The sequence below is a fragment of the Chelonoidis abingdonii genome, chromosome 2 (genome assembly GCF_003597395.2).
Source record: "Chelonoidis abingdonii isolate Lonesome George chromosome 2, CheloAbing_2.0, whole genome shotgun sequence".
Lineage (NCBI taxonomy): Eukaryota > Metazoa > Chordata > Testudines > Testudinidae > Chelonoidis > Chelonoidis abingdonii.
This window is the reverse complement of record NC_133770.1, coordinates 197592753-197617624: the sequence shown is the minus strand read 5'-3', so window position 1 is coordinate 197617624 and position 24872 is coordinate 197592753. Positions and strand designations below refer to the sequence as shown.

Genomic DNA, 24872 nt, shown 5'->3' with positions numbered 1-24872 from the left:
ACAGCCAATATTCATAACTTCAACTACAAAAATGATACAGACATACAGACAGCATAATCATAACCAGTAACCCGTAACCTGGTCTTAGACACCTTATATGACTCGCTTTACATAGGATTTGGTGCCACTACAGAACCTTGGTTGCAACCCATGTTCTATATGGTCCCATTTTATACCAATAACGTCACAGGGGGCAGAGAGGAGCAAGCAGCCAGTGGGGGAGGGGGTAAAGAGGAGCGAGCAGTGTGGGGAGGAGAGGAGCAAGCAGTGAGCAGGGCCTCAGGGAGAAGAGGCCAAGTGGGGGTGGGGCCTCAGAGCCGGGGGGGGCATAGTCTGGGCAGCAGAGCCTCTCTGAGTGTGGGCACGGCACCATTGGTGCCATTGTAAACCCAGTGCTGATCTGATGGCTTTTAGGTATCTTTATAAATGAAGTATCAGAGGGGTAGCAGTGTTAGTCTGGATCTGTAAAAGCAGCAAAGAATCCTGTGGCACCTTATAGACTATCAGACGTATTGGAGCATAAACTTTTGTGGGTCAATACCCACTTCATCACATGCATCCGATGAACTGGGTATTCACCCACGAAAGCTCATGCTCCAAGACGTCTGTTAGTCTATAAGGCACCACAGAACTCTTTGCTGCTTAATAAGTGAAGTAAGTCCATTTCGCTGAGAGGAGGTGTTCTCAGCTACAGAAATCACTCTCACTATTGTCACTAATGTGTACGTTTGCCCTTGAATCCTGCAAGTGGATCTACACAGAGTCCTGTGCCTGTGCAGAGCCCTACTGACTTCAGTGGATCTCTGCACGAACACAGGGGCCCACCTGCATGGGACAATTTGCAGGATTGAGGCATTTGTTGATAATTTCAGCGGAGGCCAAAGACTGAATGGTTATGAAGACCCCTAGAAACAGGTTGAGGTTGAGATACAGTTGAAGGCACCCTGGGGAATTTTTCAGCACTGCCATCCATGCTGTACCTATTTACTGATCAAATGAGAACTCCATGGCTGCTGAGCTAGCACTTTCCACCAGGCCCTATTTCACAAACATACAGGCTGTCATGGGATCTTTCACTTCCTCTCTCAGATTGATACCCACAAACCTCAGCGTAATATCTTTCTTTCTCACTTACACACACTCAACAGTATGTATATAACACTGGGCTAAGAGTCATAAGACTTGAGTTCTCTGTCTGTGCCACTGATTTGCTGTGTGACCTTGAACAAGTTACCTAACCCTTTTCTAGGTCAGTTAACCTATCTGTAAATTAGGGATGATTATGCCTCATCATCTTTATATAAATCAACTCAGAGTCCTGTGGCACCTTTAAGCCTAACAGATGTATTAGAGGATAAGCTTTCGTGTTGCTTTTTACAGATCCAGACTAACATGGCTGCCCCTCTGATACTTGACATCTTTATATAGTGTCCTGAGATCTGTGGATGAAACACTATATAAAAGCAAAGTATTTATTGTTCTTAATAAAGGTGATGATGGATTGGAACCCCATGCTAGTTCATGCTCAATGCAGAAAATGCAGTGCTGACAGAGCTGCCCAGTAATAGGCACCATCTTTAGAACAGACTGTTAAGCTATCCAGGGTAACCAACCTTCAACCTTTCACAACCTTGCAGTCAGCTGGAATTTAAATCCCCGGTGAGCCCGCCCCTTTGGAACGCCGCAAGCCCCAATCAGCGTTTTGCTTTGCAGCGCAAGGCAGAAGCAAGAAGGACCAGGAACGCGTCAGAAAGGAAGGGGGCATGGTTATAAACCTATATATACCTGCCCCTGGAAATTTCCACTACATTCATCTGACGAAGTGGGTATTCACCCACGAAAGCTCATGATCCAAAACGTCTGTTAGTCTATAAGGTGCCACAGGAGTCTCTCCAACCTTACAACTTTATTGCAAATCTCACAATATTTGATGTTTTTCATAAAGACCCAACTGCTGGAATAAAGGTGAAAAGAATTTCACCTTTATTAAAAACAAATCCTAATTTTCTTGCCCTCATGGTTGTGAAGAGAAGCTTAAAACATGAACTGAGTGCATCGAAAGAGTAAACAACCAAAAGGCAAATAAAAAGAACTCCAAAGGTACCATTTAAAAAAATCCCTATGATTTCTAAATTAATCTCATGGGGTTTAGTTGGTTGGTTTTTAACTGATTTGTGATTTTTAAACACTTGGGGTTGACAATTCTGGGGCCCTGTCCAATAGCAATGGAAGACTCCATGGAAGATTGTGCACAGCAGGGGACAAGCTGAGCCCTTTCCTCATTAATTTACATTCTCCTCCCTCCCGTTCTCCAGGACCCCAGTATCTGCTCCCATCCTCTTGTCCCTGGCTGTGGCTTAGGCTGCATGAGGCACCGCGACTCCACCAGAGGAGTCACTGGAGAGCCCCAGCCTCAGGCCAGAGCCTTCCTTTCCCCTGATCTTGGCGCTCCCTGTGAATCCCGTTGCCCCGCCCCACCCCCGAGATAACCACGCCCCCTTCCTTTCTGACGCGTTCCTGGTCCTTCTTGCTTCTGCCTTGCGCTGCAAAGCAAAACGCTGATTGGGGCTCGCGGCGTTCCAAAGGGGCGGGCTAACCGGGGATTTAAATTCCAGCTGACCGCAAGGTTGTGAAAGGCTCCTGTTTCGCTGACATAGTCTGGTGCCAGGAGGTGAGGTCGGTCCGGGTAAGTGGCAGCTCCTCGCCGGGGCGCAATGGGTCTCCCTATCTCTGCCTGTTAGCTGCGGGGGCCGCCCTAGCTCGGGGCTTTGGTGGTCACTTTGCACCCAGTCTGACAAAGTTTGTTCAGGCTCTGTCTCCCCATGATTCTCCGGGCGGCCAGATGGCGGGGAGGGGGCATTCAAATCCCCCCTAGTGCTGCTGGGAGTAAGCTGCAGCAGCTGACAGGGAAGCAGTGTCGTTCATGGCCGCGGCGCTAATTCTGTCTCGCGGCTGCAGGTCGCTGCTGCGTGGCGGCCTGCGGCCTCGCAAGTGGAAACCTGCCCCGCTACGCTTGGTGGTGAGTAGGGTGGGGATGTGTGTGCTTGGTGGAGATTCCCCCTGCCAGGCTGCACTTGACTGTGTGGCAGTATTCTTCTCTGAGATGCATGGGCCGCAAGCAGGTGCTTTGCCCCCCTCCCTTCCGCCCCCTACTCAGCGTCCCTTGTTGTGAGAGCAGGGCCCGGACCGCTTAACCCGCCCTCCCGGCCCCTCTCTGCGTCCGCAGCCGGGGGCTCTCGATGTGGGTGGGGATACTGGCCACAGTGGGACATGACGTGCCTGCTACTTCGCCCTGGGGAATATGCTGTCTCCTCCGACTTCTGCGTTTTAAATACCCAGATCCTGCCAATGGTTAAATGGTCTGGTGAGGGGAAACTGAGGAACTCAATATCCTGATCCACTATCTAGCCTTGGCCCTCATGCCTAGTTCTCTAGCCTGTGGCTTGCGCTGACTGACCATGGAAACTGGTAACCATATAATGCACCATGTCTGGGTCTGTAGCTTCAAGAAACTCGTGCTTTCCTGCCTTTCATTTTAGGAGACTGGTCAATAGGTGTCATCTCTGATTATTTGTGGATCAAAGGACAGTTTCCCCCATCTAAACCAAAAGATAGTGGCATAAAATAGCAGAATATCTAATGACTTTGGCTGAGAATATGTCTAATGCTTCCAGCTAGGCTACAGCAGGTGCTATTAAACAGACCCCCAGAAACAGTGCTGTCATCTGGGGCTCCATCCTGTGGGCTGAGAACACATTTTCTACTTTACAATCAAGCCACACTTCCTCTTATGAAAAGCATAATTTATACAATGGTGTGATCTCAGTGGTCATGCAAAAAGAAATCTGAAAAACTAGTGACAGTACTTCATAGTATTTAGCTGGTTCCTCTGTAACACTTATCAATAACTCTCTAATATTCTAGCGTTGTCATCTTTAGTATAACTAGCCAATCACTTTTGGAAGTCTTGGGGGGCAGGAATCTTGAGGTCCTTCCAGAACATAGAAATGGGGCTTTTGGTACTGATCCACAAGGCTAGTATGATCTAGTATTACTCTTAAGTGTGACTTAAAACCAATTCTGAGGTAGGGGGTAGAGAGAGACATTTTTACCAGCTGACTCAAACATGGTTCCCATGTAAACCATAATTCTGCTTAACTGAACACAGAGTATCTTTACATCCTAGACACTACCATTTACTCACTGGTGTTGCTATAGGAACCACAGCTCAGCATTATTATTATTGTTTGGTCTCTTTGAATTTTTAAAGTTCAACCATGAAGCACTGATATCACTTTCTGCATTTAATTCCCTTTTAAAAGGGAAAAATCAAAAGTGAATAATCATAGGACCTTGAGCAGTCATCTAGTTCAGTCCCCTGCACTCATGGCAGGATTAAGTATTATCCAGACTGTTCCTGACAGGTGTTTGTCAAACCTGATTTTAAAAATCTCCAGTGATAGAGATTCCACAACCTGCCTGGATTATAATAGTGGATTACACATAATAGGCTCACTGACTACACCTGGATATGATGACTGTTGCTATCACAGCCTTGACTTGATGGCTTCTCTGGGATCTGTGATGGGCTAAGTTGATTTGATCCTGATTTGAACAAGAGATGTGTAGATGGCATTCCTTCCTCTGGGTCCAGGCTGAATCAGTTCTTGACTATTTGGGCTAGATTGCTGAATGAGATGGAAAATATGTGACCACTAGAAAACTTGTATGGTGTCAAGTATCAGAGGGGTAGCTGTGCCACAGGATTATCTGCTGCTTTTATAGAAAACTTGTGGCACTCTTTTTTTGGAAGTCAGGGCTCTGACCAAATTCAATCATAAGTACTCAAAATCCAAGATTTTCCCCTCAATTCTCAGTGACTTTAGTACGTTTCACATCTTGTCACAGTGTCTTAAGTGTTAACGGTTTAAATATATAAATGAGTGCTCAGATGAAAGGCATTAGGATTTGAATATGTAAATGTCTTTCTGCAGTTCCATGCCTCGGTGTATTCCCATTCTAGTGGGGGAAGAATGTGTTCCACAATATGCAGTTATGAAGCAATTCTCTGTTCCGCTCCCCACCAGCCCAAACTTAAATGGCTTTTCTGTAGAGCCCTGTGCAGATTGAAATTTGTATCCACATCTGACTCACAAACATGGTCCATGGATATAAAGCAGATATTTGCAGGGCTCTAATTAACTAAATTATCCTCCTTCAGGATGAAAGCACTGGCACCCTTAAACTGTAGTTATATTATTTACCAGAATACACCTCTTCAGTAAAGTGTCATGCTGTCACCCTCTCATTGCTGAACAGAATGCTATCAACATTTTCATAAATGTTCAGCTTTGTGTGTGGAGAGAGAAGGCTGAAGAGACCCCACAAAACTTCTGCTGAAGGGGGCCTGCCATAAAGTTTTTTGTGGGGGTAACTAGCATAGTGACTGACACTCCAGTACAAATTTTTCTTGCTGAATAGACTAGTTACTCTTTTTCCCCCCACAAGCAGAAAATGCCAATTTCTACCATGTAGATGTTCACTGTGCACTTTTTTTTTTTTGTCCTAGAGACCGCATCTGATGCTGGCACACTTTGGCATCTAAATATTTGAAAATAAATGCAATCCCATGAAGTATTTATAAAACTTATTTTTATTGTAGGTGGAAAAGCTAGAAATCCCTGATTAAGTCTCTTATCTGAAATGCTTTTCATTTTTAGGTCAGATCCTCTTAGTATTGCACCAGACTTTACTCTTTGTACAGAAGAGGTATTTATTGGGTGGGTTGAATGAGATCATTTGTTTTGAATATAATGTCTTGAAATCTAACTACAGAGAAAGCAATGATTATCGCCATGGTAGGACAGAGGTTAATAAAATTCCTTTAAAAGACTAAAGATTCACTCCTCTTCCCCCTCCCCGCCTGTGCTCCCCAAACACCACAAAACTTGATCAAGCATAAAACTCAAGACTGATGCCACATTGCATCATCTGGCTGTGCACTGACTTCTTGCTAAGTAGCATGATATCAGTCAGTCTGCAGACTGCTTTTGAGTGACTCCACAAATTGTAGCAAATAACTATTTGTCATTCTTGACCTAATCTGGAAGGCTGAGTGGCACTCTAGAATTTCAAAGCATAATAAAGCTAACTTGTCCCTGAAAGTTTCTAAATTCCACTGCTTGCAAGAGTTATCGGCTCCTACATACAGGTGTACTAGTAGCTGGCATAGTGTAAATGGTAACACAGTATTTAGAAATACTAGCACTTGCTATCTAGGTGCTGTCTTGCATTTAAACTTGCAATATGTGAAGTTCCTTCCATTTCATAGCTTGCCTAATTCTCTAAAATACTTCTTTGGAAAGAGTACCCAATGCAGAATAAACAGAATACTATAAAAATACTTCAGATTAAAATGACAACTCAAACTATACATAAGGTACAATATATTTACATATTGCAATGGAATTGCTGTTTCTCTTTACCAAAAGGGTATATATTTAAAGTTTTTTAAAAAACAAGCAGGATACGTGATCTTGGTAGAATAAGTTGGCTTTAAATTGATAACTGTTCAAATTCAATTGCATAAATTCATTCTGCTGAAATTTAAATTACATATTCATGGTATTGGTCTTTGTCATGCTTTATTGTATGTTAAGAGTTCAGTTTATGCTGTTTCCATTCAGCTGCACTCTCCTATCATGTGATCACAGTCCAGACACAGCAAGTTGCGTTATACATTCTCAGACTACCATGACTTGACTAGATTTGCAGTGTTGCAGTTTCAAAGGAGGGTGGAGCTCTAGTGTTCAAGTTGAAAGAAGAAGTTGGTTTCTCTGAACTGCTTTACCAGCTTAAGGCTCTAGACACTGAACTACTCTTCTTTCCTCTTAGAGTTTTCAACAACTTCATTCCGATCAGAAAATGTCTGTCCTTGAAAGGCTTTTTCAGTACATTGATGAACACCAGGATCTCTATGTTCAGGTAAGAATTCTTCCACACAGCTATTAAATGACTTAGTTGTACCGTAATATGGGACAAATAGATTTGTATGAAATTGAAAAGCGTGTCAACAGATGAGACTGGTTCAAGGTCAGCTTTGTAACTTGTATCCTTTAGTTCTACTGGTTTCCCAGTGATTTAAGTAAGATGTAACTTGTGGTTGGAGAGACTGTAAACAGTGTAATTTTAAATATAATCAGATACTACCCTATTACAGTAAAAATGTCTAAACTTCTAGTAAACAAGTAGAATTTTATACTAAAACAATTTTCAAAGTGTGTCATGCATTGTGACTGAATTTCACAACAGACCTACAAGGTAAATGCTCTTACAGTGGGGGAAAATGGACAACTCACTGTGAACAAGGCATAGAGGGAGTTGGTGTCAGAACTAGGATTAGGATTTGGTAGGTCCTAGATTCCAGTCCTGTGTTGATGACACATTTCTCTTACTTCAGTAAATGTGGAGAAACTGGAAATATTGCTGCATTACCAAACATTCCATTGGCTAATGCCTTCAACATGTGTCTGATAACTCTGGGAATATCTGGACAGTAGAAAATAGGCTGCTGTATGCTAGATCTTCACACATTACTAAATGAGGATCCTATTGCAATTCTTTTTCCAAAAATTTTGAAGGAACTTAACTGCAACATAGTGCTTAAATTTTGTATAGCTCCTGTCAATAAGCACAGAGGTGTAATCTGCACAGGTGCCCAAGATTGTATTCCTGGGCCCTCTGATGGTAAGGCAAAGAACTAATCTTTCAGAAAACTATAGCTGGCACTAGATGGTGAAACAAAGCGCCACTAGTAGAAAGACCTTGTATAGACTTGAGGTACAGCATGTTCTTCCTGTAGTGCATTTACATCCTAGTACTAAGTCAGGAAAGAGTGAACACTTTCCTCCTCTTGCTATTGTATGTGATTGGGGGGTGGAGTGTCCTTCAAAACCCAGCTCTATGGGAAGCTTTTTCCAACTGTAGCAGCGATAGTATATTACTGACTCCGGCCTTCTGTTTTAAGAGAGTCAATCACTTCAAGCCTTGTAAAACATGAAATTGTACAACAAAGGGTTAATATTGGGGGCAGGGGGCAGAAGCGGGTTGTAGTCTATTTTAACTTTTTTCACATTACTTAATGTATTTCTAAAGTGCCTTTCATCAGCTACTCTGAACAATCTGGATTGCACACATGCTGTAAAACCGCTCAAACCCTCCCTCCTCTTACCCCCCCACCCCATAAATAGCGGCTGGCCCAATGGGTGGCAATCCAGAGTGTGTCGGCATGGCCAGAGAAGAGGGATGAAATCAAACGAATGATGGAAGTTGCTGCCAAGGACATCGAGCGGCTGGGTGGCACAACTCAACTTATGAATATTGGCACCCAAAAGGTATGAAGAGATGCTCACCTAGTTGCTACCACATTACTAGAAAATAATCCTCAGGCAGAATACTTACATCCTGCATGCCAGTTAGATCCCTGGCAAAGCAACCAGCTATAGGCTGCAATCTATATGTGGGTGACCAGCAGTTGCCCAAATGGAAGCAGGCTCATATCTCCTACTCCCCAGTCTGAAGCCTCTTGTTGACACGAACTTGCTCAGCTGCTGAGAACTAGTCTACTTCAGATTCCAGACCTGATCCCTGAATTAGGTATGGTGGGAATCTGTGCTACAACTTTAAATGTTCCAGAAGCTGGGATTTTCTCTGAAGCCCTGTAGTAACAAGACTCTGGGATGTAAAGAGTCACAGTACAAGTAATAGGTTCCAACACGTGTGACCACACAACTTCAGTCAGGCCAGCTGATCTTAAATGTTGGTTTTTACACACACTGCTGCTCCCATAGGTGACTAGAAGATGCTAGTCTGACAGATTCTCTCACTAACTGAATCTTCTGGGTTTAAAATCTTGTTCATCTTCCCTCAGAACTTGTAACTTACAATATGCCACATCTATTCCAAGTAGGGCTGAATGTTGCTAAATCAACACTGACCACATTTCTCATATTAAACTGGTAAACTGCAGTTACCAGGAAAACAGCACAGCTGGGTGTGTGTATATTTTCCCCTGTACTTACAATGCGCGTGACTTCCTTGGTAAGAGTTAAAAGTACTTTGTCCTGCAACTAAATTATGCCTAGGTTTTTGGAACTGCACAGATCATTCCAACAGAACAGTGGCTGCTTTGGTCATGCATAGTCTCTTATGAATTGCTCTTCCTCATACATAGGGCAAGGTTCATTCTTTACACTAGTCTTTATCTAGACAAAATCTAGTTCTTGAAAGGAATTTAAAGCTTGTTCCAGGTAGTGAGTAACTAATCAAAAGTTAAATACTTGTTAATGGAGGCTTTCCAAACTTAAAGATCCTTAAAAGAACACAATGCTATAAATTCGTTTTTCTAAATAGCACAAGTCCTAGCCTCCATTATGCTTATTACACATAAGCAGTACCAAAACACAACTGAAGGAACAGGATTTGGCTTCAGAGGTCTACTGTTGTCTGTGACTATGTACTGAAAGTGAAGCATCTGTCATGAATTTATTGCTTTACATTACATCAAGTATAGTAAACTTCTCCTCTCCCCCCCAAAAAACCTGCTCACCTGAGGAGTTTTACTGAGTGTTAAATTGACTGTTGGAATTTCATCCAGTGAATTTAAACTTCAGGCTGCTGTATTCAGTTCTCTACTGAAGTGCATTTAAACACGTACCTGTATTTTAACACTGCCTCAAAAGTGTTTGGTTTCATATAAATCTCTGTACTTGGTGTGGTACGGTAAATACATGGCACATTCCCTAACTCTTCAACAAATAACTTAATGTGTTTTTAGGCTCAGCCTCTGCTATGTGTACAGCTGTGGTTTTTGTAACTGGTTTGTGATGCAGTTGACTTGGCTAAACAAGTCCTCTTTTGAGTTGTAGCCACATGATAGTTTTGTTTCACAGCTGATACTTAGCCATGTGTTTCCATACCTACCATGCTGTCCACTGTGAGACAATGATTGCAGCTATCCCTTGGCAAGGTAGTATGGTGGTAGTGCAGTGAGGCAGTGTACATGGGCCATCTAGACTCTAGGATGTTCTAGTAGTGACCTGAGCTAAGGTTCCCTCTAAGCCACGTGGTCATGCACCTGCCTACTAAGCCCCAGTGCCCTGCTCCAGCAGCTCTCCACCCCTCTCCAGCATTGAGCTGCTGTGGCCCCTGGGCAGCCTGTACTACCCCCAAACTCTTCTGCCCTGGCCCCACCCTAGAGCCTTCCCCACTAGCTGGAGCCCTGACCCTCCCACCTCACTCCCACACACCAACCCTCTGCCCCAGCCCTGAACCCACTCCCACGCTCTGAATCCCTTGGTTCTATTCCCACCACATCAATTTTACATGCACCAATATGGAGGTGATGTGTTACACAACAGTCATTCTGGACATGGTGTGTGTGTGTGTTTTTTGGGGGGTTTTTTGTTTGTTTTAATTATTAAAAAACAAAAATATTTTTTTGAACACTGGACCTGAGCCAAACCACTCCAACAGGCCTGGTTGGAGAGGTCTTCTGATCTTTTTGGTTCTCTTGCCCACTAGACAAGATTAATCTGCCCTGGCCTTTGGCATGGGAGAAGTATAAGTGTAAACCACATGTATATTTGTTAGCTCTAAATATACACTCCAGATTTAGAGCCAAGCATGCTACTAACTGGTAATAAACTTGGTGTAAAAAGCTATGCAGGGGAGAGGCCATAGTACAACTTAAGAGTTCTTAGATTCTAGTATTAAACTTGAGTTCAGCTCTTCATATGCTGAGTTAAATGTGAAGTGTCAAACTCTGCACACTTTGTTTAAACAACTTACCTTATGTGTGGCTAAAGCTTTCCTCTTAAAATCATAAGCAAGAATGTTAATGTGTATTAACTTCACCATCCGAAGTAGCTTAGATCACTTCAGTGTTTTGCTACTTGCACATGGCTTGTAAGATCACTGATTTTTTTTCTCACCTGCACAGTGCTTAGTTTATCAAACTTGCAGGGGGGGGAGAGAGTGAAAACATACATTGTTTCTAACAAAACAAAGTGTGCATGCTTTGATATTTAATTATGCTACAAAGCTAAGTCATGGATCTAAAAATTGTGCTTCTAAGTACTTTACCCTCTCCTATATTAAAATATACCCCATGCTAAAATTCCTCTTATTTCCAGCTCCCTGATGGGTCAGAGATCCCACTACCTCCAATTATTCTTGGCAAACTTGGCTCAGATCCACAAAAGAAAACAGTGTGTGTTTATGGGCATCTGGATGTCCAGCCTGCAGCCCTGGACGATGGCTGGGACAGTGAACCCTTCACCTTGGTAGAAAAAGATGGTAAGCGGTACAGCCTTTCTGGAAAGAGTCTTAAACTCCTAACTGGGACAATCTCTCCTGTGGGGAGGATGGAAGAGCTTGCAGCACTAACTTTCAAACCTTCCTCTAAGTGTGTTAAGAACAAAATGGTAAACAAGCCCTGCCCTTGGAGGTTTGAGGGTTCACATTTTCCCCTTACTTCAAGTTAGAGGTGTTTCCTTGCCTCTGACAGTCCAAGCAATGCTTTCACATTTCCCTCATACCCACAGTGAAATGTCAGTGTCGAATTTGCCATCGGTTTCCATAGTAACTCACTGGTCATAACCAGTTGTTCACTAGGGCTGAATTCTTGTGCTGTCAACTAGCAGGCCAGATGGAGGGAAGTACCTCTTCACCTTTGACCTTGGGATTCTGGGCTGCAGCAGGCACCAAAACCACTCTGGCATAACTTACAGTCCCCTGGGCCATGGTTACAGCACCTTTCCTGGGCTGCCCATGCCTTGTAGGACAAGCCAGAATGGGTTGGCTTAGCTAGGTGGGGTTTGGCCACTGCATGAGAAGGCATTACAGAACAGTGCAAGCTGCTTTGTACAAAACTTGTGCATGGGGGAATTTTCCCCCCTGGACAGACTGGCATTGAAGGGCTATGCAGGGGGTGGCCATGTCTCTTTTGGTGAGATGTTACAAGTATTCTTGCTCTCACACAGCCACCGATGGGGGGAGGGATAGTTCAGTGATTTTGAGCATTGGCCTGCTAAACCCAGGGTTCCGAGTTCAATCCTTGAGGGGGCCACTTAGGGATCTGGGGCAAAATCAGTACTTGGTGCTGCTAGTGAAGGCAGGGGGCTGGACTCAATGACCTTTTGGGGTCCCTTCCAGCTCTGAGAGAGGTATATTTCTATATATAATAGTAAATCATGCTGAAAATATTTTCTTCCTCCTCCCTGATTCTTTAACACCTGATCTGCTATGATGGTCCCTCTCCATGTTTCAACAGATCACAAGTTATCTTTATGGTCTTGAGATTCAAAGGTTGTTGTATGACTAAAAATCTATTGGCATGATAGGCCATGCTAGCTTAAATTGATTGTTAGCTTAGATGCATAGGCATCTATCAGTGCCTCACTCACAGGCTACATAAGCCTATTGCTTTTTGATAATCACTTGGTGTGATTCAGCCTCGTGTTTGGAGTGACTTGGACTTGATCATTGCTGGTAGTTAGCGCAAAGGGCTGCACTGTGTTCTTGGCTTTGGTTCCACTGTGCCACTGGAGCAGCACAAAGGGGTAGTAGAGTTGCGTAACAAAGGCTGATAGTTCTTCTAGTGTAATGAAATCTGAGGCTTGATGGAACTGGTTCTGCCCTGCCCTGCCTTGCCTTGCTAGTGCTCGTACACAGAAGGCATAGCCAGAGCTCTGCTGCAGTTGGGCAATCCTCCCATGGCGTAAGGGTTCCCCTAGGGATCACTGTATAGTGTGTCTAGGAGTCCTGAAACTACTCTGTTCTGGTTCCTAAACTAGCTGGCCTTAAGTTTGTAGGGATGGAAGATGCATATAGACACCTTTACTCTTTATTTCTTGGGTCTATGCTGAGAACAACTTGGTTAGACTCCAGGACTGAGCGCATAGTATTTAAAGAGGTGCCTATTCATTAACATTTCTTGGCTTGAGTGAACTGTATTAACAACCTTCAAGTCATCTTAATATTTCAGTGTAGCAAAACAGTGTAAAGCATTGTCCTTACTTTCTACTATTCCCTGTGTGAGAGAATGTGTTTTTGTCTCTTCAGAAATGTGCTGGGCTGAAGGATCATTTTAATAAAATAGCACCAAATGGTTGATTAGACTTCTAAATGCACAGGGCTGAGACTTCACATGCAAATCAGTTTAGCTGTAGTTGCTCTTGAACACTGAGACTGATAACAACAATTTATACAGTCACCTCAGAGATTGGAAGCTGAACTATACAGGAAAGCACTAATTATAAAAAGTGTATTTCTGGACTACACCATTAAACTTGCTAACAAAATAAACATATACACCTGGTATATTATACCTTCTTGGTATGAAGGTGAACCTAATCTACAAACACCAAATGATTTTAAAAAGCAGTATGCTGCAGAATACTGTATTTTTGACTTTGGGGAGGAGGGGAATGTTAGAGATTTTCAAGGCCAGAAGGGATCATTGGATTATCTATTTTGACCTCCGTATATCACAGGCCATAGGATTTCTGTTACTGTCCCCCTGTTGAACTCAATATCTTGTTATGCTTTAGTCTGTTTCTAGAAAGGCATCCTTTCATTGATTTAATGATTTCAAGGGACAGAGAATCCACCCCTTCTCTTGGTAGCTTGTTCCAGTTGTTAGTTACCCTCACTATTTAAAAACATGCCTTAATTTTCATTTGAATTTGTCTGGCATCAGCTTCCAGCCACCAGTTCTTTAGTACCTGGGATTTAGAATACTTTCCTGCTACTACTAGTTTCACTATCTGACAGTCTGTGCTTGGCTGTGGAGGAAATAGCAGGGACTTGGCTCTAAAGTCAACTTAGAGCTCTTGTGACTTGTTCTCTAACCATGCTTTTTCTGCTGTTTGTTTTTTTTTATGAAAAAATGAGTTTTCAATCTTGTAAAGAGTTTTCAGTGGAAAACTTCAGTTTCTCTCAAACCTGATGCTAGGCCACAACTGAGCCTAAAGTGTCAAGTAATGCTGGCAATGCCAGCTTGGAAGAATCTGAGGCAAAGCTGAAGACACTAGTGCTAAGAATATCTGTTCTGGGCAGCATATTTGCTAGCATATTAAGGTTTGCCTGTGTGGGTTAAAGTATATCTTGGACAATCTGTATGCACAAGACTTTGTACAGACTTTCTCCTCCATCATATCTAATTCTTTTACCTGTATCTGGCTGCTGTAGGAAAACTGTACGGGCGAGGGTCAACAGATGACAAAGGTCCGGTGCTTGCCTGGCTGAATGCCCTAGAAGCTTATCAACAAATTAAACAGGTATTGTACCTAGAGTATATTCTGCTAAACTCTGCTTGCTAGTATAAGGCAGTACAAAGGTTGTCCTAGCCACAGGTTAGTCAAAAGTCTAGTGAATGATACAGTAATGGTGTGCTATCGGTCTGAGATAAAATCAGTACTGTCATTTTGTGTAGTTAGACACTATTCTAATTGCTCAACTTAGTTATAGCATAACTAGTTCATTGGCTGGTCAGCTTTGTCTTTCTGAGCAGTAATGAGGACACTTATTACAGTTTTACTCCCTCAGTGTTTCTTATTAGCCAAACATGGAATGAGACCACAGTAGAAAATTTTTGGAACCTCTTTCAGGAGAATCAGTCAAGCCTAGCCAGGTCCACTATGGGCTTTTTGTCAAAAGCAGCTCTGCTCTGATTTTTTTATAACAGTTTGACTCTGAGGAGTAAAACTGGTGTGTAGTTTGAGGCTGGGAGAGGCAGATGAGTTGAGACTGCCACTGAATTTGCAACTCTGCCAAGTTTAGGAAGATAATCTAACTTGGAATAGGAATATGATCAGAAATGTAGTTCAATTTGCCTGTTGAAAATCACTACTATGCCTCAACCCCTATATTATAGTAGAACAGTAAAGCTGACATTCTGAGAAGTGGCATGTCTGGTTTTTTTTTTTTTTTTTTTTTCCTTTTAGTAAAGCTCACTGCATGTTCCTTACATGCAATCATCATGATCCTTCTTTAAAAAACATTTGGTACCAGCTGCCTATGATTCCATAGGAATATGAATAGATGGAACTGTCTACCTCTCGGTAGTAGGCAGTGTCTATGGGCTTCTCTTCTGATGAGTGTGTGTGTCAACCGATATAACACCATCCTTGGGAGCCAAAGAAGCATGCCATGTTAAAGGTGACACTGCATTATATCGAACTGGCTTTGATCTGCCAGAGTGCGCAGCCCTGCGCTCCCTTCCACGAGCACTGCTTTCCCATGTTATATTCAAATTCATGTTATAACGCAACCCAATATATCAGGGTAGGGGGGTGTATATTTAAATGTCGTCTTAAGGGCTGCCTCTGATGGTACATGAACCTCTAGTTGTATGTACAACTACTCTTGTTGAAAGCTAATGTTAATGCCAAAATCCTCTTAGTAGTTCTACCACAACAAGTTATACAAAATATAACTGAGCTCATGGATGGGGAAGATTGGATATGTTTCTGTGGAAAAGAATGGTGAGCTTAACTGCTGAAAAAGCAACTAGCTCTTCAAACAAGCACTAAATAGAACACAGAATTCACAAAGGGGACTGAGGTGCCTGCATGCAACAGTTAGGGACCACTGGCATTCCCAACCCCCTGCTTAGTTACCTACAGAGTCAAGCAGCAGCTAAAGTCCCAAAGCACAAAGTTTCTACCAACAAATTCCTGAAGGCACCTGCATTTCAGCAGCTGGGCTGGCTCAGTGAATGCAGCTCATCTGTCTGATAGGATTCACAGATTAGGCTGTCTACCTTGCCTTTAGGACTTGATCCAGTGGGTGCTTTCTGAGCACACCACACTCAGACAAAAGGAGCAGGGGGTGCCCTTATACCCCTCTGCCCAGTGTTCAGAGCACTCCTCTGGGCTGTGTGAGACCTGGGGCTGAGAGTCTGCCTGAGGTAAAGCAGGGACTTGAACCTCCCACATCCCAGAAGATGGGCTATCCGCTGGGCTATGGGGGAGTTGGAGTTTGTTCCACTGTCTGTAAAATAAACATGAATTGGACCAGAGAGTGACTCTGTAATGGTGAGGACACTCACCTGGGCAGTGGGAGACCTGAGTTCAAATCCCTGCTCCACATCAGGCAGTGAGGATTCAAACCCAGGTCTCCCATATCCTGGAGGAGTACTCAACCACTGGGCTAAAGGTTCTGCTAGGGGTTTGCTGGCATCCCACCACTATCCCTTTGAAAAAGGACTGACCTGGTTTAGGCATCTCCCTCCAGGAGTGAATCCTGAGTAGAGGGAAGTACATTCCCTTTGACCTAGTGCCATGGGCCTAACTCCCTTTGAGGAGCAGGGATTAGGCCACATCTCTCTCCTCAGCAGTTCTTACTGGCTAGCTCAGTTGGCTTTCTGCACAGCATTTATGAATCCAGTTTGGCACATAACTGTCCTATGCATTGTGTGGGTAGCCTGGGTTTCTATTTCAGGGATGTGAATTCCACTAAGCAGGAGGGTGCCTAAAAGTTAAGTCCTGCAATGCTTAAGTTCCCCTTGTGAATCTCACCCTCACAGTGAAATTATTTTTCAAATAGAACATAGCAAGTCTGGCCTGTCTTCTTGGGAACTGTGTGCTCTGAGCTTTTGCTGACTATAAGAACTTTGCATCAGTAGAACTGCAATACTTAAGTATATCTCCATATATTATATTATTTCATAGAGCTTGAAAGGTCATTGAGTCCAGTCCACTGCCTTCACTAGCAGGACCAAGTACTGTCCCTGACTTACTTCTTTTTTTGTGTTTTTTGTTTTTGTTCCTTGCCCACCTCCCTAAATGGCTACCTCAAGGATTGAGCTCACAACCCTGGGTTTAGCAGGCTAATGAGCTATTTCTCCCCCTCTTCATAAAGTTACACTAGTGTTTCTGTCCTGGAACTAGAATGCCTGTATTCTACACTTACTTTAATTGCAAGAACGCACAACAAATCCGCATGAACTAGTATCTGAGCAATGTTGAATGTTTCCATGCTGCTTTCACTCCAAAGGAAATCCCAGTAAATATCAAGTTCTGTCTGGAAGGCATGGAGGAGTCTGGCTCTGAAGGCCTAGATGAACTGATTGTTGCTCAAAAAGATACTTTCTTCAAAGATGTGGACTATGTTTGCATCTCCGACAACTACTGGCTAGGCAAGAAGAAGCCGTGTATTACATATGGCCTCAGGGGAATCTGCTACTTTTTCATAGAGGTAAAGTTCTGAAGAGTAAACCATTCCTTTCTGTATTTTAAAGTCACGTTGCACACAAACTGAATCTCTCTTCTTTTTGTTTAAAGAACTATCGTTTTAATTCTTGGCATTAATATCTTTGTACATCCATTGCTGATCTACGTGTGGTGTGGTCTGTTTTCTTTTTTTAAGATGAGCAATTATATCTTCCCGTCTGATATAACGAGCTCTATTCCTGTATGCCCGTGCATAGCACCCTTCACCCCCCTGCCCCCAACACCCCATGAACAATGCTATCATGCTTTTTAGAGGTACACCCTCCTCCCACTGTTGTACAGGATATTTTGCTGGCATTAGCAATGATTCAAACATCCCTAGTGCCAAGTTGTAGCTCGGATCTTTTAATCCAGGCAACTGACCTCCTGTAAGTGAGGTAAGATACCCATAGGTTGAACAACATGGCAGATGTTTTTTGTAAGTACTGTCGACTTACGGCCTTGAATCAGATTGCAAGGCCTTTAGAGTGGGAAATGTGCTAGAAGGTGTACAAGTGTAGCAGGGGACAACAGGGCCCCAATCCTGGTGGAGGCCTCTTGCTGCTATCGTACTCAACTAATAAACTGTCTGCTCCAGGTGCTTTCAGTATAGCACTCTGCTACCTTAGCATGTTTGCTGATCTTTACTGGGATATAGGCCATTGAGGGGTTATTAAAAACACTGAGGAAACTGTCTGATTACAAGCTTGTTTGCTTCACACCAGGTGGAATGCAGTGACAAAGACCTTCACTCTGGAGTTTATGGTGGCTCAGTACATGAGGCCATGACTGATCTCATTGCTCTGATGGGTAAGAGAAACATATTTGCCTTTTATGCTACAGCCTCTGTTGCCCAGTCCGTGCTTGACTAACTGTCCTATATATAATGCGTAGTAATGAAGCTCTTCAGTTCAAGTTAAAACAGTTAATTTATGCTGTAAAGGGCTCCAGTGTCAAATTTACTGGACGTTATTTGACTGACTTTAAAGTTAGCCAACCCCACTGAAATGGTGACGTTCCAGGAGAGACATGCAGGAGGAACTGCAGGCAAAATGCCCTAGACACTGAAATACCCACCTGAGGAAGGAGTCATTGTTTTGATGATTTTCATCAAGCTTTTAGGGAAAGCTGAGGAAGACCTTGACTTATGGTCCTGGAGCTCAGACTTGTCAGTAAATGGCTGTTTCCCTGACAGTCATCTTGTAAAATGTAACTTACAATTCTCCACAGAAGAATCTGATTTCAAATCTAGTCTGACAGAGGTTTATAATTAGAGTTCAAGGAAATGCAGGTCTTGAATATACCTATTGCATGAGTCACTTCACAACTAGAGCTGACCTGAAGAATTGCCAAGTGTCTCTTAATTGAACTGTACACAGCTGTAGCAACCCTATTTATGGTATATAGAGAAGGCTTTCAGTGGGTTAACTTGTCCTCAAGAGTAGCCTCTAACCTGTCTCTCTAGAACCGCATTTCTTCTTCCAGTTTGTCTCCTGACAAAGGAAGTGTTTAAAGAAACCAAGGTTTCAAATGACAAGTTTTGATTTTTAATGGTAACATGGAAGCAACACTCTGAAGAGTGGTACTTAAGTCTGGTATCAGATACTGATCTTGCAGGCTTTTCTTTTGTAGGCTCCCTTCTGGATAAGAGAGGGAAAATCCTCATTCCTGGCATTAATGAAGCAGTGGCGCCACTTACTGATGAGGAGCTGGAGTTGTATGAGAAGATTGACTTTGACCTGAAGGAATATGCAAAAGATGTGGGAGCAACGAAACTACTGCATGACACAAAGGTGCTGAGCTTTCATTCCTTTTCTGTCTTCACTGCAAAAATTCCTTTCTGCTGTGCAAATTCAAGGTATTCTAGGCTGAAAACTTCACTGCATCTGTGAGGGACACTTCAGTGCCAAATTCATCTATTGAGTCAGCTGTAATTTAGTTTTTTTTTTCCATAAGCAGAATATCATGACTTCATGACGCAAAAAAGCTCCTGCTGCTATGCTAGTGTGCACTGCATTTGTAGTGAACTGGGAAAAACTGGCTTCTGGTTTTGCTATAAAACCTATCCCAAAGGGTAGGTAGCATGTATCTCCCACAAGTGTCCCTTCCTGTTTAAAAATAGCTCATCCCACTGCAGGATTGTTACCTACAGTAATGGATGCTTTCATCATAGTAAATACACATATTATCAGACTTTTTTTTTTTAGTGTGACTTACACTAGTTTTAAAGGATGTACCTTTTGTCAAGGTAATATTCAGAGTCTCTAGGAAGAGAATTGGTCTTGGCTAACTCAGTTAGCCTAGACTCCTCAGTGTCTTTTTCTTATAGCAGAAGTTTCACATTTCTCTTCCTTCGCCCCATGTCCTGTTTGCCTTCTCATTGGATTTTTCAATCTGCATCCTTACTCCATTGTGCCTGGATAGAGATGAAAGGGTATTGTAGATACAATAATTACTCTTAAAAGGCCAATAGCTAACATATTTCTCTACATATTAAATGTAGAAGAAACACCAGTATCTCAGATGCAACTGACAAATGTTGGTGCTCTTCTAATGGTTATTGTCTGATTATGCAGTCATGCTAACAGTAAAGGCCCTTAGCTAGTTATTAACATGTCACCAGACTCTTAAACTTTTTGACACAAGATTGCGAAGTCTGAACTTCTCATACATAACATCTTAACAGGAATCGCAGAACTATTCCAAAACAACATGGAATTCCTGTACATGCTGTTCATGTGTAGTAAGATGCAGGTGTATTACACCCTTAACATAAATAAGCATAGGAAACTTTGTATCTCTGATCCTAAAAGGCAGAACATTGCTTTCTCAGCCTTGTATAATCCTTTCCCACAAATTTAGCACTCTGCACCCCCGCCCCCTCCACCCTCAAAACAATGCTGGTCTGTCAAATACTGACAACGCAACTGACTTCCCAAGCTGATCCTCTGCTTCTCTGGCAGCTCTACACAGCCAGAGGCTATCTCAAATGACAGCCCCACTGATTGTAACGAAGGGTAAATGGTATGCACAAATGGAACCAGTTGTCTTGTAACTTTGGCTGCCAGAACTAATATGGAACACTATATAAATGTTACTCTACCAACTGTTTCCAGATTAGATATGAAAGAAGAATCAAATCGGTTGGCAAAGCTTTTCCTGCTATCTGAGCACCTTAGCCAGTCAGAAATCCTGGGGAAATGAGATTTCAAGATGAATTCTTGATTAAGTGGCAGTCTCAGTGTTGCACATCAGATGAACCTATTGAGAAGAGCTGTTACCCACCACTAGGCAAAAGCCTCCTTTCAAGACTGCTTTTATCAGACCTAAACTGAATTTTCAGAGTAGGAATTGACTGTCTTTCAGAGAGAACTAATTCAGATACTGTAGCTGGATACCTTGTTCAAATTGCTGCTTCAGTCGCTATCTATGCTTGAACCAGACAGACATGGTTTAATGCAGGTTGTCTTTTTGTCTTGAAATTAAGGCTATAAATAACTTCTAGATGGCTAAAGAACTCTTGGCAGTTCCCCTGTAATCTTAACTCTTAATTTTTCCATCTTTCTGCAGAAAGATATCCTAATGCACAGATGGCGATACCCATCCTTATCTCTCCACGGAATTGAAGGAGCCTTCTCTGCCTCAGGAGCCAAGACTGTGATTCCACGGAAAGTAACTGGCAAATTCTCAATCAGGCTAGTGCCTGACATGACTCCAGAAGATGTTGCCAAACAGGTAGGTATAAGCTGGGAATGGCTGAATCTTTGCTTTTAAAAAAAATCCCACTTCCACCCTTGTACAAGTCTGAACAGTGTTAGAACTGCTGCTGTGGTTGGGTTTTATCTTTTCTGCTGTCCTCTACCTCTTCAGATCTTTGGATCCAGCAGATATAGGCTGCATCTTAGTTATGACATGATCATAAACTGAAGTTTTTGATATGGTGTTGGTGTCTTAATCCAGCTGTGATATGTATTTGTTAGTTATAAACTATTTAACTCCAGGGTGCATTATAGACTGCTCCAATAACACTTGAATGCCTCACTTGCATAAATCTGATACCTAGTGGGTTGACATCCACTGAAGGTCAATAACTTCTGGCTTAGTGAGCTTTCACCTTAAGGCTGATAGGCTGGATCTTACAGGGTGTGGCGACTTTCAGGGTCAGACTTCCAAATGTTCAGCACCCTGAAACAACATCCACTGAGAACCACCAAGCAGCTGGGTGCTGAGTTTTTTTTTTTGTTTTTTTTTTGTTTTTTTTCTGAAGATTTGGCCATCGTGTAAAGGAGGTTCTTGAGGCAGGGGTTGACTCTGTGTGCAGTACCTATCACAGTGTAAGGTTCCAAGCTGCTGGGGCTTCTGTGTGTTACTATAATTCTAACAGCAGTCTAGCCAAGTCTTAAAATAGTTTGGCAGTTGGCCTCTTGCTAATCTAGATTTATGACGTGTTAACTGTCTCTTTTTTTTTTTAAGTATTTCTAGCACTGCCTGCAAGGTGCTTTCAGTATACAGGAAGACACTGTCTCTGCTCTGAGTTTGTTACAATAGCAGCCTCCAGGGAGACATTTCCTGCTACATTAGCTTCACTTACAATCTGTCTATCTAGTAAGACGACACAACACGAACTAATATAACACTTCTGAATGTGTTAATCCTAGACTTCTAACTGTTCAATCCTTTGGTACAAAAGGTTCAGGATTACCTCACCAAGAAGTTTGCTGAGCTGCAAAGTCCCAATAAGTTCAGAGTATACATGGGCCATGGTGGAAAACCTTGGGTGTCAGACTTCAATCATCCCCACTACATGGCTGGCAGAAGAGCAATGAAGACAGGTCAGTGGACTTAAATTCTCAAGTTTCAAGTCTAGCCTGTTCTGACACATCAAATGTTGATATCACTAGTGCCAGCATTAAATGGTGATATCAATGTAGCAGCAAGATGTGTCAGGATCGTACAGTATTGCTGGTAAGCTAGGAGCTATGCAGGTATAATATCAAGATGTACACAGTCCTACTTGGTCAATACTAGCATGAAAACCAAGGAGCTGCAGCAAGTAGTAGTTCAATAGGAAGTGTTTTACCTTAGCATCATGCTAGAACCCGTCCATTGACTCTGGCTTAATGTTTTTTGTTCATTAAACTCTAGAAGGTGGGGATCAGGAAGCCAGTTCTACTTTTTTGGTTGCACCCTCCTCATAGCAGAAAATATTGGCCACCAATGGGTCACATCTGTCCTATGGAGTTCTTTGGGATCTCTCAAGATGGCAGGTGATCTAGTAATGAAACATGCTGGGGAAGATGCAACAACTCAGGAAAACTGACACAAATGATGTTGTTTGTGTGTTGTGTGTGGTGTGGTGTGTTGTTGTTTCGTGGTTTTTTTTTTTTTTTAGTCTTTGAAGTTGACCCAGACTTGACAAGAGAGGGAGGAAGCATTCCTGTCACTCTGACCTTCCAAGAGGCAACAGGCAAAAATGTAATGCTGCTTCCTGTTGGAGCTGCAGATGATGGTGCCCATTCTCAAAATGAGAAACTGAACAGGTAAGGGACACCATGGTGTCTTGATGAACTGGGTGAAATTTTTGGACAAAAATGCAGATTTAGCAACAGCCAAAGCATTTCAATGTTTCACTTTGCGTTTTCCTTCAGTTTTATTAGAATACAAACATTAAATGCCCCCAGATCAAAATGTTTCGGGTTGAACAAAACAGGTCATTGGTTTGATCAAGTGTAGTTTTGGAATTGCAACCATACCAAAAAAAGCAGTTGTTTGCACAGCTCTACTTGTTACTGTACCAGCTGGGGGCCATAGTACAAGGCTTGAAATGCACCAATACCCACCTGTGGTGCTGTTTGCTCTCTCTCCTTTCTCTCTGAAAGGATTTATCATGCTCTTCTATAGAGGAGCTATGACTAGGGCCCCGTCTAGACTATGCGCAAAAATCAATTTTTAGATAAGCAATTTCAGCTACGAGAACAGCGTAGCTGAAATCAAATATCTAAAATCGATTTACTCACCCATCTTCACCGCGCGGGATCGATGTGCGCGGCTCGCCATGTCGAATCTGGAACTCTGTTTGTTTTGATGGAGTTCCGGAATCAATCTAAGCACACTCTGGGTTCGATATATCCCATCTAGACCAGACGCGATATTTCGAACCCCGAGCAATCGATTTTAACGCGCCGAAACGGTGCGTAGTGTAGACGTAGCCTAGGTGTACTAAAGACTCACTGCATACAGTCGCTTGCAATTCTACAGTCTTGCTAGCTTCCCTTTGCTTAACTTCTCCCAGACTGTTGGTCTGGCACCTCTTGATGCAGGCAGAATGCACTAGTGTTGCAGATACTGATGTCAGTGATGCTCACAAGAGACCAGATTAGACTAACTCACAAAACTCTCCTCCTCCCCAGGTATAACTACATCCAGGGAGTGAAGCTGCTTGGTGCATACTTATATGAGGTATCACAACTAAAGGACTGAACTAAGGTGGTGAACATCCCAAACATGAAATCCATTTTGTGGTTCAGAGTTCTGGAAATCCTGCTGACAAGCAAGCTCAGACTACCAAATACCTGCAGCTTTACTTCTCTCCACCTCCCAGTGATTCTCCCCCTCCCATTTTTCACCAGCCAACACTCAAACTCCTGCAAGGGAAAAGCATCAGCCCCCCAATCTAGAAATCATGGAACACCCTGTACCAAAATACTGCTTCCAGTGCACACTCCATTCCAACTCTCCAGCTACAGAAGGAGTGAAGACCCTTTCCAAGGACTGTCACCAAAATCTGACAAGTGGTTCTGAATCACGTCACACCTGCCCTTTCTGCTTCTTTGAATCCAGCCTATAGCTTGCCATAGGCACTCTTCCCCTGGCTTGTTTTAAGACCGAAGTGAGAACACTCTTCCAGCTTCATTAAACTAGCTAATCTGCTAAAGAACTCTACATCTTGACCACCTGCAGTAACTGAAGAAGGCTAATCTAGACTTCATGGTAAGTCCTGGAAGCACTCAAAGTGACCAACTACAAAGGGTATACCATTACAGCTTGCAGGAATTCCGGGGCTATCTCTGCCTCACTGACAAGGCTAGGGGTGGAATTGTTAACTTGTTGCATCAAGGTCTGCAGACAATTCTGGATATAAAGCATGCAATGAAACTGGCATTTTTCTAAAGCTGGCTTTGTAATTACATAAATTCTGCTAAATTAAAAAAAAATGGCTCTATCACTTGGCTACTGGGTTTCTTTTCAAATACCTTATCTGAGATGGTAAAGATCAATTCTGGCCCATGGACACCAGCCCACCACCATAAGGGCCATAAAAGAACTAAGTGGCTCTTTGGTGCAAGAATATCATGGCTAGAAGAAAAACAGGGAGGAGGGAGTGCAGCACTGATTGGGCAATTTGTATCTGTTGCACAACCTCTGGGCAGACCTGGGGAAGCTCCTGTAGATGTGAGCGTGTTAGTCATCCAAGAGTAAAGTGAAGCATTAAATCTTACCTGCTTGCTGTGGAAATACTCCTAATGCACTTCTGGTTGACCACATTAGTGTCACACCCCAAGCCCTCTTTCCCCCATCTCCCCGCCATGGAGCCCAGGA

General features: G+C 42.9%; 1 protein-coding gene across 5 annotated transcripts in view; it reads left to right on the top strand.

Annotated features, from left to right (window-relative positions):
- Positions 1 to 24495, top strand: part of CNDP2 (carnosine dipeptidase 2) — an 84257-nt gene extending 59762 nt beyond the window's left edge. For 2 of the 5 annotated variants that reach the window (XM_032771681.2, XM_032771678.2), the window contains exons 2-12: positions 6895 to 6984; positions 8250 to 8393; positions 11193 to 11355; positions 14251 to 14339; positions 17059 to 17259; positions 17999 to 18083; positions 18906 to 19066; positions 20844 to 21008; positions 21964 to 22105; positions 22666 to 22813; positions 23684 to 24495. In XM_032771681.2, coding sequence (XP_032627572.1) covers positions 6925 to 6984; positions 8250 to 8393; positions 11193 to 11355; positions 14251 to 14339; positions 17059 to 17259; positions 17999 to 18083; positions 18906 to 19066; positions 20844 to 21008; positions 21964 to 22105; positions 22666 to 22813; positions 23684 to 23753 — 1428 coding nt within the window. In that variant the 5' untranslated portion in view covers positions 6895 to 6924 and the 3' untranslated portion in view covers positions 23754 to 24495. Of the gene's footprint in view, positions 1 to 2510; positions 2687 to 2889; positions 3020 to 6894; positions 6985 to 8249; positions 8394 to 11192; positions 11356 to 14250; positions 14340 to 17058; positions 17260 to 17998; positions 18084 to 18905; positions 19067 to 20843; positions 21009 to 21963; positions 22106 to 22665; positions 22814 to 23683 lie in introns of those variants that run through there. The other 3 variants (XM_032771680.2, XM_075062911.1, XM_032771679.2) reach the window with 3 other exon arrangements.
- The last annotated feature ends 377 nt before the right edge of the window (positions 24496 to 24872 follow it).